At 31.7% G+C, this 17246-nt stretch overlaps 3 protein-coding genes across 9 annotated transcripts in view; all 3 read left to right on the top strand.

Moving 5' to 3' along the window:
* Positions 1-7625, top strand: part of LOC113394904 (6-phosphofructo-2-kinase/fructose-2,6-bisphosphatase) — a 31432-nt gene extending 23807 nt beyond the window's left edge. For 2 of the 3 annotated variants that reach the window (XM_026632362.2, XM_026632365.2), the window contains exons 2-10: positions 545-670; positions 976-1136; positions 1429-1563; positions 3117-3377; positions 3807-4025; positions 4330-4564; positions 4776-4903; positions 5777-5806; positions 6679-7625. In XM_026632362.2, the coding sequence (XP_026488147.1) occupies positions 545-670; positions 976-1136; positions 1429-1563; positions 3117-3377; positions 3807-4025; positions 4330-4564; positions 4776-4903; positions 5777-5806; positions 6679-6768 (1385 nt within the window). In that variant the 3' untranslated portion in view covers positions 6769-7625. The remainder of the gene's footprint in view (positions 1-544; positions 671-975; positions 1137-1428; positions 1564-3116; positions 3378-3806; positions 4026-4329; positions 4565-4775; positions 4904-5776; positions 5807-6678) is intronic. The other variant, XM_026632363.2, reaches the window with a different exon arrangement.
* Positions 1592-17246, top strand: part of LOC113394905 (SPRY domain-containing SOCS box protein 3-like) — a 48339-nt gene continuing 32684 nt past the window's right edge. The window contains exon 1 of one of the 2 annotated variants that reach the window (XM_064216745.1): positions 1592-1602. The gene's annotated coding sequence lies outside the window, so the exon portion shown is untranslated. Of the gene's footprint in view, positions 1603-9060; positions 9071-17246 lie in introns of those variants that run through there. The other variant, XM_064216744.1, reaches the window with a different exon arrangement.
* On the top strand, positions 9883-16679 carry LOC113394902 (E3 ubiquitin-protein ligase RBBP6). Of its 4 annotated transcripts, XM_026632355.2 has the most exons (7): positions 9883-10160; positions 10229-10314; positions 12536-12709; positions 13021-13127; positions 13200-13340; positions 13419-14530; positions 14602-16679. In XM_026632355.2, exons 1-7 carry the CDS (start codon positions 10118-10120, stop codon positions 15786-15788), a joined length of 2850 nt encoding a protein of 949 aa, XP_026488140.1. In that variant the 5' UTR covers positions 9883-10117; the 3' UTR covers positions 15789-16679. The 4 variants fall into 4 exon arrangements, with proteins under 4 accessions (XP_026488140.1, XP_026488143.1, XP_026488144.1 ...); XM_026632358.2 differs by lacking the exon at positions 13021-13127; XM_026632356.2 differs by lacking the exons at positions 9883-10160; positions 10229-10314 and adding an exon at positions 10737-11052.

Raw genomic sequence — 17246 nt, forward strand, 5'->3', positions numbered from 1 at the left:
GTTCTATTTTTATCTTCTATAAACATTATTTAATCTGATGATACCATGATCCTGTTAAGTAAGATATATGTAATAGATAATAGGAAGTTATTGAAAATTATCTAAATCAAGAAATATTGATTAAAAAAATTTTGTATGTTTTGCATTAAAATATTATACTTACAGTCAATTATATAAGTTTTATATGCATAAAATTAAACAAGTTAGTCTTGTCTACAAAAATTAACCAGTCTACCAAATCAGTCCATATATTTATAATACTGAGAATTTGAAATACTGTATTAAATTAACATACATATTTAAAAATGAATACCTCAACCTTATAACAAAGATAAACTAAATTTAGATATAACTAAAAAATGTAACTTTGCTTCTTGTCAGTCAGTTAAATCTACAATTCAAATCTGTAGAAAATGAAATCCTGTGAAATGGCAATTCAAATAGGCTTCTCTTAGTCAAAAATTCCCTAACCTTATGTATTTAATTCATGAAATCTGTACTTACTGTTAAGCTTATATACAAAAAAATATTTTTGGTGTTTCAGGTGAACGAGCCAACTATGTGAACATTCCTCATGTTATTGCGATGGTCGGCCTTCCAGCTCGTGGCAAGACATACATATCTAAGAAGCTTTCACGTTACCTCAATTGGATAGGAATTAATACCAGGGGTAAGTAAGTTATATTTAAGTATTTGTCAACATATCAAAATATTACTAAGTATTTTCCACCCATGGTTTCACTTGCATAGAAGACGGGGATAGAATATCTATCCTTTTACGTAACCCTGATATGTGTAGGCAAAATTTCACATGAAATCGTAACAAACAAACTTACTTTCCTATTTATAATATTAGTTAGGATAATCTATCAGAGCTAAATAGAAATTTGTATAAGTACACATTATATTACTAATCTTTTATATCTAATTAACTGCTCAAATAATCTCTATATTAAGAAACAATTTCTGTTCTAGTTTTCAATCTCGGCGAGTATAGACGCCACGCGACCACCGCCTACACCAGCCATGAGTTTTTCCGCGCAGACAACAAGGAGGCGATGGCGATACGGCAGCAGTGTGCGCTCGACGCGCTGCACGACGTCTGCGAGTGGCTCGTCAAGGGCGGAGAGGTGGCCGTAAGTATCAAATTCATACACGCACAGAAATATACACTAGATAAGAAAGATACATAAACTTAAATACATACACATGGATACATATATATATATGTGAACACAGGACTCACACCAAACTGTAAATACATCAATGTCTACTTTTGATTTTAGTAGAGAGTTGATGGAATAGAAATACCTCTAAACACTCATTGGCTTAAGAAATGTTACAAGGTAATTCAACAAACACCCAATGAACAGGATTCTTATTTTTAAAATGTATATAAAGCAATAAAATATTCTTGTTATGTTTCAGGTGTTTGATGCGACCAACTCGACGATGGAACGACGGCGTATGATCCGCGACATTGTCGTTCACAAGATGGGCTTCAAGTTATTTTTAGTGGAGTCTATCTGCGACGATCCAAGGATCATTGAACAAAATATTATGGTGAGTATACAGAATTATTGTATAAGCAGTTAAAATATAGTTTGAGTGTGTCAATGATAAAAAGAAAAATCGAAAATGTAATATGTGAATTATCAAATGTAAAACAAGATATGTATTTGAGACTAGCTAGACTATTTAAGATCAACATCCATTATAATGCCTTCAAATTTTTTCTGTTTCAATAACTACTAAGATTCTACTCAAGATAAGATGAGATGAATATAGGAATCCATTATTTAACACTAATACGGAAATATAACAACTTATCTGAATTTTCCCATGTCATATAGATAACAGATTCCCATAGACAAGAAAATATAGCCTTTATAAAACAATTGACAAAAAGTTTGTCTAGTACTCTGATTTACATCAAATATTAGTAGCATTTCAACAATTAGTGAATAATACTTTAATTAGTAACAATTGAATCCCTTACTGTTACTATTCTATTCAATTGATTCTACGATCACAATGCCCTTGACAGAACTTAAAGATTTGAATAATGAATATTATGAAGCAAAAACTATGAGTCGTTGCAACAACATAGTCTTCAATTAGACTATCGTGTCTATTATAGTCCTAATTGGTCATAAATTAATTTTCTCCTCGAAAACTTTAAAGCTGCCAAGAAGACTTCAAGTGGATGATATTGAAACGGTATTGTACTAATCTAGTTTAAACATTTCATTAGAGTTTTATGTGTAACATGACGCAATCTTTAATCAAGCATTTTTATATTTTCCAAAGAAAAAAAAAATTCACACATTGAAACCAAGAAAATATGTCATAATTAATAGTTATTGAAGTTTATTTAATTAGTACCAATGGCAGGATAAGTACAGATAAACAAACCTTTGATTTACATATTTCATACGATTTGCTAATAGTTCCGTTATGTAATGCTACATATAATATACATACTACAAACAGATCTTTATTTATACCTAGATGAACCCACGGCGTTACACACAACCTTCATCCACATACTACAAAAGTTCACATAATATTATAACTCCAACAAATGTTCTCATTTTTTATTGTTCATAATGAACCCCTTAAACTCTGTCAATATGGGATCAAATAATAATTATGTTCACTCACATTTAAAGATGTTTCATGTTAAATATGGTTAAAAAAATTATAAAAACGGAAGTGACAAACCTCTATGGTACATTTACAAGACTTAGCTGCTGGACAGATTCGATTTTGTTGGAAAATTATCTATTAATCTAGTGTCAAAAAAAAACCTATTAATAATCAACTCTTTCATATAAGAATTGATTATGACTTAATGTTGACTTTAAACTTTTGCGAAGTATGTTATGCATTGCATTTGGGTTTTATAACAAATACATTAAAATAGATTAAAACTTATGTTATATGATATTAATAATATTATGTACTTACATGAAGGAAATATTAACTATTTTCAAAATTATTTAGTAAGTTTTAAGTAATGTATTATAAAAAAAATTATAACAAAAACTACAAGAAAACTTTAGCTGTGAATAAATTGTAATATTGTATAAAGTAATGTTGATATTCTTTCACAGGAGGTAAAAGTGAGCAGCCCAGACTACACGAATATACAGGATACAGATAATGTTTTAGATGATTTCCTTCTAAGAATAGAACATTATAAGGAAAAGTATGAACCGTTGGACGAAACACTCGAGTCTGACTGCAGCTTTATGAAGATATATGATACAGGGGAAAAAGTTGTTGTACATAAACACGAAGGACACATACAGAGTAGGATTGTATACTATCTCATGAACATACATATTGTACCTAGAACTATTTATTTGACTAGGGTGAGTAGATTTCTTCTGTCTGATATTATTGCAGAACTTTATGATTGTAAATAATAATTAATCCTCTTATGCTTTGTAAATTATATATATATATATATAGATATATATACATATTTAAAAACAATCAAGATCTTAATAAAAAAAAACATAAAGAGTTTTTTACTTTATAGTAACAAATGTTTACTTTACTTTATAGTACTTTATAGGAATAAATGTTTATATTGCCACTTTATTACTATAAATTTAAATATTAGATTGTCAAATGAGTAGTATAACATGTTATATCAATTCTAAAAATTAACAAATACATTTGTTTGTGCATAAAATTAGCCAAATTACACGGTTTATTTTATTTATATTAGTAATTTTATTTGAATATGAAAATAGTATTAAATAAATAAAAATAAAGCGAACGCATTGTACCCGCAGCACGGCGAGAGCCTGCACAACCTGGTGGGGCGCATCGGCGGCGACAGCGAGCTGTCGGCGCGCGGCAAGCAGTACGCCAGCGCGCTGGCCGGCTACATCGAGCAGCAGAGCATCCCGGGCCTGCGCGTGTGGACGTCGTGGATGCGGCGCGCCATTCAGACCGTCAAGGACGTGCGCGCGCCGCAGGAGCGCTGGAAGGCGCTCAACGAGATCGACGCCGTGAGTGTCTGTGTGTGCGTGTGTATGTGTGGACATGTGCGAGTGCGACAATAGCCCAATCGAAATGAGCATTAGATTGAATATACCCATATAGGATGAATATATTATTAGCAAGTTGGTTTACAAAACAATTATATGCCGTGCAAACATTACAAAACTTATAATACTAATAGTATTGCTATTCGTTCGTAGAGTAAGTGATGAGTGACGGTTATTTATCTAGATAGGCTTGTACTAGGCCCAACCACCGAGTGATTATTTAACAGACTTATTTGTCTTCTAACAAATTTCCTTTTGTTTTCAGGGCATCTGTGAAGAGATGACCTATGCTGAGATCCAAAGTAAATACCCGTCCGATTTCAATGCGCGGGACGCGAATAAATTCGCGTACCGATACCCACGCGGGGAGAGCTACGAGGATCTGGTGGCGAGGCTGGAACCCGTCATCATGGAGCTGGAGCGGCAAGGCAACGTGCTAGTGGTCTCTCACCAGGCTGTCATGCGCTGCCTGCTCGCGTATTTCCTTGACAAATCCGCCGGTATGTTTACTGTACAGCTATTCAATATTTTACAAGGGAAGGGAAAATCAATATTAAACTATGCCAGTCCTCAGAATGTTTAAGAACTGATTTAAAAAATTGTGACACACGCCTCGTACCTGAATTTTATTATACCATTTTATATAATTATATAGTTATATCTGTAAATGTTAGCTTCGCTTGGAACTCATTGCATGTCCTGTGTGTACAGAGGAGCTGCCGTACCTGCACGTGCCGCTGCACACTGTGATCAAGCTGACGCCGGTCGCGTACGGCTGTCGCGAAGAACACATTAAGCTGTCCGTGGAAGCCGTGGACACGCACCGCCCCAAGCCTTCTGTGAGTCCCCCCAAAGCTCTAAATACCAACTATGTATAATCCTCCCATAATTATAAACTTATGAGGAACCCTATTTTTACTAATAGATAAACTACACTTTATTTCCTAGAGTAAATGTTAACGTATCCGATGTCACTTATATTATTTATCGAAAGAAGTTCGTCAAGTTTGAGAAAGACAACGGTTATGTATGTTGTCATGTAACATACACGTTGAAATCACTAATTTGACATGAATTATTGAATTGATTGAGCATTGTGCGATAAATAAACAGTTATTAATTACCAGATCTTTGACCAATGCTAGTTTATATACAGTAACAATGAGTCGATTTTTTTTATATTATATCCTTGGTTTCCAATTCTGCCTTAAAATGTTAAGCAAATCGACTATGCTCACTAAATAGTGAGCATAACCTATCAAATTAGATAGTCATTTTCTACTAATAATATAATATTACTTTCTTTATTAACAGTAACATAAAAGCACCTGCTACTATTTAGCACAGATAATTATTATTACCTAATTTAATAACTTTCTGTCATCCAAATTTCTCACTTGCTGTAAGACCTCAATGCTACATTAACCTCTGTGCTCCTTATTGTACCGAATAATATAAAACTCTGAGCAACTTACGACTATATGAAACGGTGAAATGAAGAGCTACTTGTTTTAGGGTAATTTAAAAAAAAATTGCAAAAAACTCGATTTAAATTACAATATTTCTATTTATTGATCACGATCGCTAAAATTACACTTACAAAAAATTTTTTTTTTTTAATTAAACTTTTTAATTTAATTTTTTCTGAATTATACTTTTTTATGATTTGAACATATTGAAATATTTTATAAACCCGTAATTATTTCTGACAGGAAGAAGGTGACGACTCATCTGGCTCAGACGTACGCAAACCATAATGTGACCTCTTGTTGTCATGTTGCTTACAGATACAACGAAATTTTTAAATATCGATTAAATTGTTTTTTTTTTATCCTCAAATTTTGACTAAGAAACGACAAATATATTTTAATATGTAATAACACGATGTAATTAAAAATATACATTAAGGATACAAACGAATTGAGAAACTTAAGTGTAACCAATGACATTCGTCTAATCAAAATGAACCCATTTCAATTTCCTCTATTTAAGGATAATAGGTGCTTTATAGTATCTGTGAATATGAATAAATATTAACATCATACATACAATTTTTTTTTTTTTAATTTTTAATTTAGCAACATGTCAACAAGTTTGGTCAATAAATTCGATAGCATAGAAATTTTATCATAGCATGAATTGTATTTTTTTTTTTCAAATGAAGATTGGATTTTATTCGCTAACTCTAAGTTAAGTTGTATTTTTTTCAGGGTGATGGTTTTTTTTTTTTAATGGATTTTGGGTATTATGGTACAAGGATATAAAAATTTAATGTTTATTTTCTAATACATACACACACACACACTATTATATACACTTACACAAATTTATTCTTTTTTTATACAGTTTTTATACTTGTATTTTTGTTGTATTTACTTATGGTCTTTCTATTTATAATAAACTTACAATTCTAAATAGACTATTATAAACTTATATTTTTGTGTGTGTGCAAGTGTATTTAAATTAAGTTTAGTTATTTTTGTTACATCAAGGATTGCTATTTAATGCACATCGTGTTTGTGTGTTTTGGTTTAACATTTGCAAATTTATGTCGATTTGAAAATAATTGTTTCATAATAATTACAATATATCTGAATTCTTATTTTATTAACAGGTGATACCAGCTCCGCCTATTAAGCCGCCAGTCCCACCCATACTCAATGGGGACACCAATGGAGAAAATAAAGAAAATTATAATAATTAACACAAGCTACTCTAGCTCAACACCATAAACAATATAGAAGCTTATAGTAAAAAAAGTTTGACCAATTGTGAAATGCGTACAGATAAAATAAAACTGTGGTAAAATATGGCGTATGGTCTGTGAGTCGAATTTGAGACTGATAAGTGATTTTAGACTAATCTTTCATTTTATAACCGCATTATAAAATATAAAAAAAAATGAAATTAAATTTCATTATCATTTCGTCACTCGTATCTGAAAATGCGCGGAGTTACACAGTTCATGTCAAAAGGACAATACGTATTATCTTATGTACAAAGATGAATTTAAAATAAAGTTCGGCCAATATTCGATGAAAATCGTCGTGTTTTTTATACTATCAACGTAATAAATTATTTCTAAATAAATAATTGTTGTCTATGCTTTCTACATTGTTAAATTCATAAATAATTGATAGATTTTTTTTTTATATAATTTATTTAAATTAGGTATCAAATACCGCGAGTTTTTATGTTTATTTTCCTACCAAAGATAACTGACTATATTGTGTTTTAGGTACTTTTGGAATGTGATTACTTTTAATATTTATTATCATAACTTCAAGACCAATATATTGTTTCGTAGAACTGTCTATATAATTTGTGTATACTTTTGTAAATTTATATGTAAATATATAATTTAATTATGTATTTATGTTTAACGTGTAACTCTGCGCTTATATTTTTGTAATCTCCCTCGTTTCTACCTAATCACTAGTTCATATTATTATAAATTAATTATAAACTATTACATTATAGAGGATTTTTACAAAATGGCTATATGTAAATTTATAATTTTAAATGTTAATTTAATATTTAAATATAAGTATTCTAAGCGGGTGTGCGATTTTTATTAAATCCTTATTTTATAGCAAACTTTCATATTAACACTAAAATTAAAAGTTTTCTAAGATGTTTCCTTCACCCCGAGTACGAAATCAATCATAAACACAAACTAACCACATCAAATTGCAGTTGAACTTGCCCGGGTTTAAACTAAGAATCCTCGGCTTTGATACACATCTAACCATCACGGCTATGAGTTGAAACAATAACATAAATTGAATCGAAACTTAGGAGATCGGTTCCGTAGAAAGCTTTTAATTAGTCATACATCAACCTAGTCACCCATCAATTCGTTCTACCACCTAAAATCAATACTCTTTCTATTTCTATGTTCTGGCTTAGTAAAGTGAGTCAAGAATAACAATCACAAAAGATAAAAACATTCTAGATCGCATCAGCGCATCGATAGTTTAAGAAGTGATACTTCTACTCATCGTTTCATGCTATCTAGTGCATCTACTTCCCATGTATCTTCATATTTTTAATAAATAATTATGTATCAGTATAAATAATGCTAATTTATATGGGTAATATATGTTCTAATTATATATTATTACTTATAATGATGAAATGAGTTCGATTTGTAGAAAACCAGTACTGCAGCAACATACCATTAGGTCATCTCTCGTCGTTAAGCGTGAGCAGTCGTTTGGAATAACCGATATAATTAAATCATCAATCTTGTGCTATCGATCGATGTTTCAACGAATTCATTTTGCGATCAGGTTGTACAAAATTATAATTATTTAAATTATTTCGCATCCAATGATTTAAAGTCTAAAATATAAAGTGGGTTTTATAGTTTTGGTAATAACGTTTTATATTACAACTGTAACAGCACAAACTCCGAATATTTAAAAATAATTATTTAATATGGTTAAAAAATTATTTGGGTTAAAAAGTTAAAAAAATATTGATTTTACTTTTGATTTTTAATTCAAACATCATAAAAGAAGATATTATGATTCCATATCTACTACAGAGTCAATTTATTTACACACCTATTTAATTTTGTTTATTTTATAGCGAAATTACTTTCTATAAAGTTATATCAAACTTTCATATAACGTCTAATAACAAGAATTATTTATTGCTTTCTAATATTATTGGAAAAAATAATTAAAATTGAACGATGATCATTTACAATTTTGTACTAAATTTATTTCCTAACAACTTTTACTATTTGCTACTTATCTTGTATTTACATACAATTTCTGATCAACAGGAAACTCAATTTAGGTCTAGTCCTATTTTAAAAACTTGTACATGGTAACCCTAAGCCTTTTAATATACAGGACACGTACGAAAGTGTACAATATAGGTAATGTTACAATGAAAAAGGTCAATCCTACAGAAAAACCAAATCATATGCTTTCTATTGTTTGTCACAACTTACGAGAAAATATGGAAAGGCTTTATCTATAAACTCTTAAAATATTGTGCTTAGGTAGTTATAAAAGTTCGTTGTAGCTATGAGTGAAATATTTTTATTAAATGTTTGCTAAAAACACTGTCGGTTTATTTTTCTAATTCCTGAGTAAATATTTTATTTACTTGAAAATCTTATCCATCTTGTACATTTGCACATTTAAAAGTCCTTTAACAAAAACATTTTTATAGAACGTTAAAGTGACCTAAATACAAGCACATAACAAAATAAACGTATCGAGCATTACTCTAGCCATCTACGTATATACCTATGTATAAATCGCTGACGTCCGTTTCAATACACATGTATAAATCGTATAATGCGGACACAAGTAATCGATAAACTACGTATATAGATACTATGTATTGCCCGTCAATGTCTATGTAGTCCCGGTCATCACTTTGTATGTACTTTATGTTCGGGATTACAGAGAGAAATGGAGTAGTCGTTAGTTATTGACTAAATATTTCAAAAGAATATGTGTTTTGGCAAAATAAAATCAAATATAACTTAATGTATTGATTATGACAGCTAGTAGCTGTAAAATTTGTGAAATAGATAAAATTTAACTGAAAAAAACAATAAAGACCAACTTAATTAACAATATATGTAGACCTTGTTTGATAAAAACATTTATGACTGGATTTTTCAAAGCGTATTATTAGACTCGTAATATGAAATTCAATTCAATATTGTAATAAGACAAACCAGACAAATGACTACACAGATATTCAATGCAAAATATAAACACTATCGATTGCCACATCGATTATTTACCATAGATCATCGATAAACGTGTTTTTATTGTCTATCGGTCTCAGCTGTCAGTGACATTTCATCTTCCAAGGGTCAAAACGTAATATTATTTAATAAGGAATTATTGAAATGTAAATTTTCATTCTTGTCAGTGTATTATTTTAAGCCTACTTATGTAATCAATAATCTGAAATAATATTATAATTACCCTATTTTTGTAATTTTATCTCAATTAAATGGAAATAGATAAAAGTATTATAGTTGCTATTAGTGCTTCTTTTTTAATTTATAATATTATAACATGATGGTTTCGAATTTGCAGCTACAGGAAAAGTATAACAAAAGTACGATACATTTCTATAACTTCTATGTTATTGTGTGATTAGATATTAACGTCAGCTTTACGTTTCAGTTAGAAAAAACTTCTGCTTTTATTTGGACATACAAGAACCTAGTTTATCTAGATCTATTTCGCGAAGGCTACAAGACATGGGTTTGGTAAGTAGATGCATATTTTTGCCGCCAAAAGTTTTCTATCTTACAATATTATTAAAGTAGTTAATAACTCAAACGTTTCAATGCAGTTTTGTGGTTATGTATAATATAAAGTAAACAAATTATATAGACAGCTTCAACTCAAGTCAAAAACGAAACTGTTATTCATTTTTAAATTAGTTGGGTTATATATGTTCCGTTTTATGTTTTATTTAAGGAATACACGCTGAGATGTTAATGATTTGTAGCTTATTATTTTTTTAAATGCAAAAAATAATCTTTCAAATTAATTAGTAACGATGTTTTCTATTAAAATATAATTGCTGATTCATTTATAAAAGATTAAACATAATTCATAAATACTTTTTTTAAATAAACAAAATGGAACGTTGTCCACGCGTTGACCAATACCAAGCTATCCCCCTTCCACACGATTCAAGCGCCACCGGTGAACAAAACACAAACTAAAGCAAAATATCTCCATCTTGTATGACAGATTTGTGTTTGTTGTTACTTTTCCGATTTTATTTAGTAAATGTGTATATATTAAAATTAAAAGTATCGTAATTGTTGTTCCCAATCTCAGTTAATACAGTGTACATTTAACAAAACAAACATACTCAGTGTAAATAGTGAATTGAGGAATTTCTAATAGTGACGAAGTGGCCGTCTCTGTGACTAGTATATAGTTACTTATTTTTGTGATAAGCGGCGCGCGGGGGCCTCGCGGACGGCTTTTGTGTAAGTATATACGCTGTACGATACCTACACGTGCAGACTGACACATCGATCGAGTCAGAATTGTTTAGAAAACAGTTATAAACAGAGTTGTCGGAGTGCCCTGTTACGCGCGTAGCTAGCGTTCGATTTTAGGTCATCTTTTGTATGCTCGCGTTAGAGCCGCCGTCTCAGCGCAAAATGCATCGTGCCGAGGCCGCGCGCCGCGCTCGATCACGCTGCGTTGCACTACATCCATTTAAAAGCCGTTTGAAATGTAGTTTTCTTTAGCCTACGCGTGTGTATGCTTAATTTTTGACAGTTGATATGGCTTTTAAAACGCCAAGGCGATGTCATTCTTAAGATGTTGTTATTAAAGATGATATTGGTGTGAATTGAGTTGCTAGTGTTATTTTGTTGCGCGGGACGGTTGGCGCGATCCGACATAGGGCGCGAGCTCGTCCCGCCGGCGTCAATTTGCAGACTGTATTTCAAGGAAAATTCAAGTACTCGGTGACTTCAATTGTATCGTGTCGATGACACGCGTTCACGCACACAAGTTAATGTTTTACTAGTAATTGTAACATGAAACAATATGAAGCACCAAGCTGCTAACATCAGCATTTGCCATTGCAAAATTGTTGTATTTTAGGTCAATAATTGTATTAAATGCTGACTTTCACATTATGCATCTTTCTGCTTACATTTTTAAAATATTTAATGACATTTCCAATTAGAGTTGCCACATACAATTTTTATTATTATGCATTTTTAATTTCATTTAGTACTGGCAATGTTTTCCAATTATAATAAAAGTCTTTATTCATAAAAATGTATTATTATATTATTGTTTCCACATTTTAAATAATAATAATTTTCTTTGTTATTAGGATAAATTGTAGGACATCAGAAGAAAAGAATTTTTTATTGATATAAAGTAAACAAACAAATATTATTTTTTAATTTTATTCTATAGAATTTCTGTAGAAGCACTTTTATGTAATGAATGTCATCTCTAGTATATTATACTTGAATAGATTTAGTTATATAATTTTTGTTGTACTTGATAATTCATATAAACTACAATTCATGATGTATCAGAACTTCATAAGTCCGACCTAGGGACCTTGTGAAACAACTATTCATTTAAGTTTTATAATTTTGTCTTGCTTGTAAAGCCAAACAGAACCATACAACTCTGTATTAAAAAATTTAAGCTAAGTTTAATTTATACAAGACTATATAGGTTATAATAAAGAAAGGAGTTAGTCTATATTGATTTTACACACTGACTTTATTAAATTATATTAATTAATTCTACATTTATAAATTAATGAAAAATAATTACATGCCCATACTAAGAGGAACTGTGTGTTTCTATTAGTATCTATGTATATTCCGAATCAGTGATAAGCTTATTTTCTAACTGTAACTTTTCAACTACAATTTTATTTTTTAATTACTCGCAAGAAAACATTAATTTAATATTAAATAATTCACATTTTAGCGTGAGGAGGTCTTCCTGACATCTCGAGTGACACACGTTGTGGGAGCGCGTCCTGAAACAGTCGCGCGATGTGCGCGGCGTGAGGGCCGCGCGCGCGCCGATGCCATGCTCCAGCGGCTCCGCCAGCCGCCCCCGCCCCAACACCACAACTACGTACATCTTACCGTTCAGAAGGTAATAAGTAGTTGAGTTGTACAGCATAATGTCTATTAAAATTAATTTATAGGCTTGGATTTGTAGTAGGTAAGTTGGGTGCATACACGGTAGCTACATTAAAGTATGTCTTGAGCTTTTTAATAAACACTATTCTACAAAGATTGTTGTGCTTACTATTGTGTAATGGGTATTATTAAACTTGCATGCAATATATTATGGAGAGGAGCTTCAATATTCTTTGTGCTTTATATATAATAGAATGAACTAACATCTAGTTTTTCCTTGCCATATGTTTATATATCCTTATTGCATATTTATTAATCTTTCAGGCTATAAGTCTATTGGATAAACTGTATGACACATTCTTCACGGCACCGCGTAAAGCGCATGTCAACCTCTTCAGTAAACATTTTATCAAGATTGAGTTTTTGGACAAGTATGGACTAATATTCTACGAATTGTAATTGATGTTTTTTCAAGCATTTTAAATCATACATTTTTATTTCAGATTATGCAGACCTGTTTACAAGGAGTTTGATGAATGGCCCCAAATATCTCTAGAGCCTGACCCACCAAAAGAGAAGAAGGATAAAAAAGACACTCCAGAAAACTTAGTTAACGCAATTCCATCTAATAATAACATACAAAAGTATGTCTATAGACTGACAATTTTTTCAATTCAATATATCCATTTAATATCGTTGACTTATAAATAAATTGTTTTCAGAATGACTAGAAAAAGCCGCCCGCGTATCAAAGAGAGAGAAGAAAAAGAACAAAAAGGTGGTTATTGTGAAATGTGTAACGCTGACTATGTCGATGCCGCCATTCATCGACGATCACCTCATCATTTAGCTTTCGTTAGAGATCATACGAATTTTCTGGCTCTCGATTCATTGATAACCTCAGGAACAGATGTTACCACCTTCTTAGATAAGACAATGCCAGTTAATGGAGAAAGACGATCTCTACGCAAGTTATGCAATGGTGATGTTGAGCCTAAGAGTAAAAGATCAAAAAGATCACAGTCACCAGACACTATTAATGGTAATGTCAGCCCAAGAAGAAATGGTGGTTTGGATGATGAGAAAAAGCATAATACGAGATGCAGTAAGAGAACAAGTGAATCACAACCATCAGAAGATCGTCAGTATTATAAAGTAGTTGGAGTGAGTACAAAACTCCGTTCAAGCGGTGGTTTCGCTGTCAAAAAGAAGGATTCGCCTCCTACTTGTAACGGAACAAAACCACTAGTAGTCAAGTTTCGGAAAGTGCGTCGATCCGAATTATCTGTATTAAGCGATGAAGCCGAACAATTTATGTTTCCGAAACGTGCTAGCTCTACTAGCTCTACCTCATCTGATGAAGAAGATAAAGTGGAAGCAATAAAAACTCGGAGAAAAACGCCGCCAAAACCACCGCCTCCAATTGAGAGGCAGCGTTTAGCAAGACCCGTGGCATTAAAAGAGGAATCTTCAGAGGAAGACAGTTGGCCTGAGGACAAAAGAAGACGGAAACGGCGAGTTCCTGCAGTAGCTAAACGAGGCAAAAGAGTTGCTGGTAGACCACCTGTAGTTGAATCTCAAAAAAAATCCCCGGAGCAAGTAGAGCCTGCAAAACCAGTGGAACAGCCTCAACCGGAGCCTGAAATCAGTCCATTGAGGGAAGAACCTTCGGAAAGATGCATGAAATGGGAAGATGGAAAACTAAAGTACACTCCTGCTGTAGAACAGTTGGAATTCGCTTTTGAATCAGTTCCACATAGCGAGCCCTGGTTCGAAACATTTAAACGTCAAGATCAAGACAAACTTGTTGCAAGAAATGTGCCTCAGTATTTTGGTAATTATAATGATTAATTTATCATTGAATATATTATAAAACTATTTCCTAACAGCATTTTTTTGTTACAGAATTGTATTCTAAGTCACCAAAGTTACCCTATGAAATTGGCCAGCTACCACCTCTAAAACCCAATTGCTGTCCTTTGAGTGACTTTGTTAAAAGAGAAGAAAAACCTGGACCATCTCGATCTTATGGTACCCGTGGAATGAAGAAGCAACGAATAAAGAAAAGAACAGCTGCACTTCTTGCATTAGAGGGCCATCCACGAAAGTCTCCGAGAGAACATGCATCTACATTAGCTATACTTGGCTCTGCAGGTTTATTGCAGACACGAAAGCATGCAGACGATACAAAGTCAACAGCATCGGAAGACACAGTTAGTGATACTCAGAGTAATATAAAAGTTGAACCTGTCTTATCTGAAACCCAAGAAGCCTCCGAGCGACTTCAACAATTCCTGTCTGAAGTATTTGAAGAACCCACGGACTATGAAATATCTTATGATTTGGCAGGTGATGAAACAGCTGTCATAGCATCAAAAAACCTCCCTGATGTTTCAAGCCTCGTATCAGAATGTGATGATTGTGACATTATAAGGAATGAGATTAAACAAGGTGCTACTGGCTGCATGCGAGGTAGACGAGGCAAGTTCAAAAAGAAGAACCGAACTGGGTGGCCTAATAAAAAGAAACAAACCAAAAAAGACTCTCGAACTAGCAGTATGGAACTTGAACAGAAGGCAGATAGTAGTCTAGACAGGTCATCAGTGGAGCTTCCTGATGATGACACAACACAGGACACACTAAGCGAAGAAAATAATACTTTATCAGAATCAGATGAAAAAACATTGACTAGTGAAAAGTTAAAGATTAGTTTTGAGCCGCATAAAAGTGAAACCCCAAAGAAGGATATTAACAATATTACCTTAGAACTAAAAGAAAAAGTCACTCCTATGGAAGTAAACCACAATGACAAAATACAAAAAGAAGACAGATTACACTTAGATTTAAAGGTTGTATTACATGATAAAATTAACCATAAGTCTCCAACAAAACGGGACACTGAAAAAGACGAAAAAGGTGCAAATCGTTCATCTGCATCAGATGCTGAGGATAGAGATGAAAAAGCAAAGAAAAAGAAACGTGTTCTGCAGGGTTTATTGTTACAACCGATAGTGAGAGTAGCGCGAGTGGATCCGAACGCCGGCCGGAGACTGCGTTCGGCCGGACGGGCTCGGACAAACCGATTCAGATAGCGCGCGGCCAAACTGACTCGAATCAGTGGATAAAGAGACTCAACTCGGTTTTAATTAAAATCCATGGACAAAGTGGCGTTTTACATTGATGAACATTATAGATACGTTCACATTATTGCTTCCTAATATTTTGGAATATCTGTCAATGTGAATATTCTCAATAATTAAAAACAATTGACTGCTCTAGCTAATATACCAACATTTTTATAAAATGTAGAAAGATTAAATTTGTTATTTGAGATTATTTGCACAAATGTTATATATGTTGATAAATCACACTTAGCAATAGATGTGAATAAAACTACAATATTTTTAGCCAATGTGTAAAACATGGGTACAAATATTGTGTGTAGTGCGACATACAAAACCTGCAGATCAATCCTGTTAGTAATTAATTAATCTTTCCATATACAAATGACGTTGTCCATATAATTTATTTATCATTTCGAATAGTAGAAGAGTAGCTGACTGTTTTGTAATTAGTTTATTTAATAACAATTTTTCAAAAGAAAATGAATTTACTAGTTACATTAGAGGCTCTTTTTTGAGTTAAATTGAAGTTTCGTTTTTTTTTTTGAGAAAATATACCTTATGTTGTTTGTTATTCAGAAACACTTTTATTATGAGTGTGTTCAGATCGACGCATGTGAGAATTTTTTCTTTGAATAATTTTAAAATGTAAATATAACTTGTAATATATTTTTTTTTTTTGTTAAATATTAGTATGAGTGTACAAGCAATGTGAATTTAAACATTGAGAGCTTAGTCTGTACATAAATTGATGTTTTTCGTATGCTTAAAGTATGTTTTCCTTTTTCATTGGATGAAAGTTGTTAAATGTCAAGTTTCGTCAAGTAAAGTTGTATAAAATAAAATATTAATTATACAATATCTGTTCTTTTTTTTGCAAAAACATTATACAATGTTTTTGAAACGAAGTTCTTTTACGTAGCTTACATTGGAGTGAACTGGCAGAAATCGTTACACAAGAAAAAAGCGTTAGGCTTAGTTTTCCCTCTCATTTTCTTTCTATTTTAGTCGGTTTTATAAAAGAATATTAAAAATTTATTTTTGGTATTGTTCTAATTCACAAGGGGATTTAGTAACAATTTCATTTATTGTCATTTAATTATTAATAATTTAATTTAAATAAATTATTAATAATTTAATTTAAATAAATTATTAATAATTTAATTTAAATAAATTATTAATAATTTAATTTAAATAAATTATTAATAATTTCTTTCACTGTCTATTATTTAATATATAACAAGTGTAACTTTGTTCAAACATGTGGCAAGACTTGTCACATTTCTTTTAGTTTGCATTGTCTATCTTTAGTTTTGTATATGATATATTTATAATTCTCATTAAAAGCTGTTCTGCAGTTGTACAATTATGGCTTAAAAAATTATTTCCATCATAGCAAAAAATATATATATTCATTATAAGATGGTA

Source organism: Vanessa tameamea, chromosome 13, assembly GCF_037043105.1.
Source record: "Vanessa tameamea isolate UH-Manoa-2023 chromosome 13, ilVanTame1 primary haplotype, whole genome shotgun sequence".
Classification (NCBI taxonomy): domain Eukaryota; kingdom Metazoa; phylum Arthropoda; class Insecta; order Lepidoptera; family Nymphalidae; genus Vanessa; species Vanessa tameamea.

Coding starts and splice junctions, on each gene's coding strand:
- LOC113394902 (XM_026632355.2), top strand. CDS start 10,118: ATGATGGTTTCGAATTTGCAGCTACAGGAAAAGTATAACAAAA. Junction 12,710..13,020: donor TACATCTTACCGTTCAGAAG/GTAATAAGTAGT, acceptor TTAATCTTTCAG/GCTATAAGTCTATTGGATAA. Junction 13,341..13,418: donor TCTAATAATAACATACAAAA/GTATGTCTATAG, acceptor AATTGTTTTCAG/AATGACTAGAAAAAGCCGCC.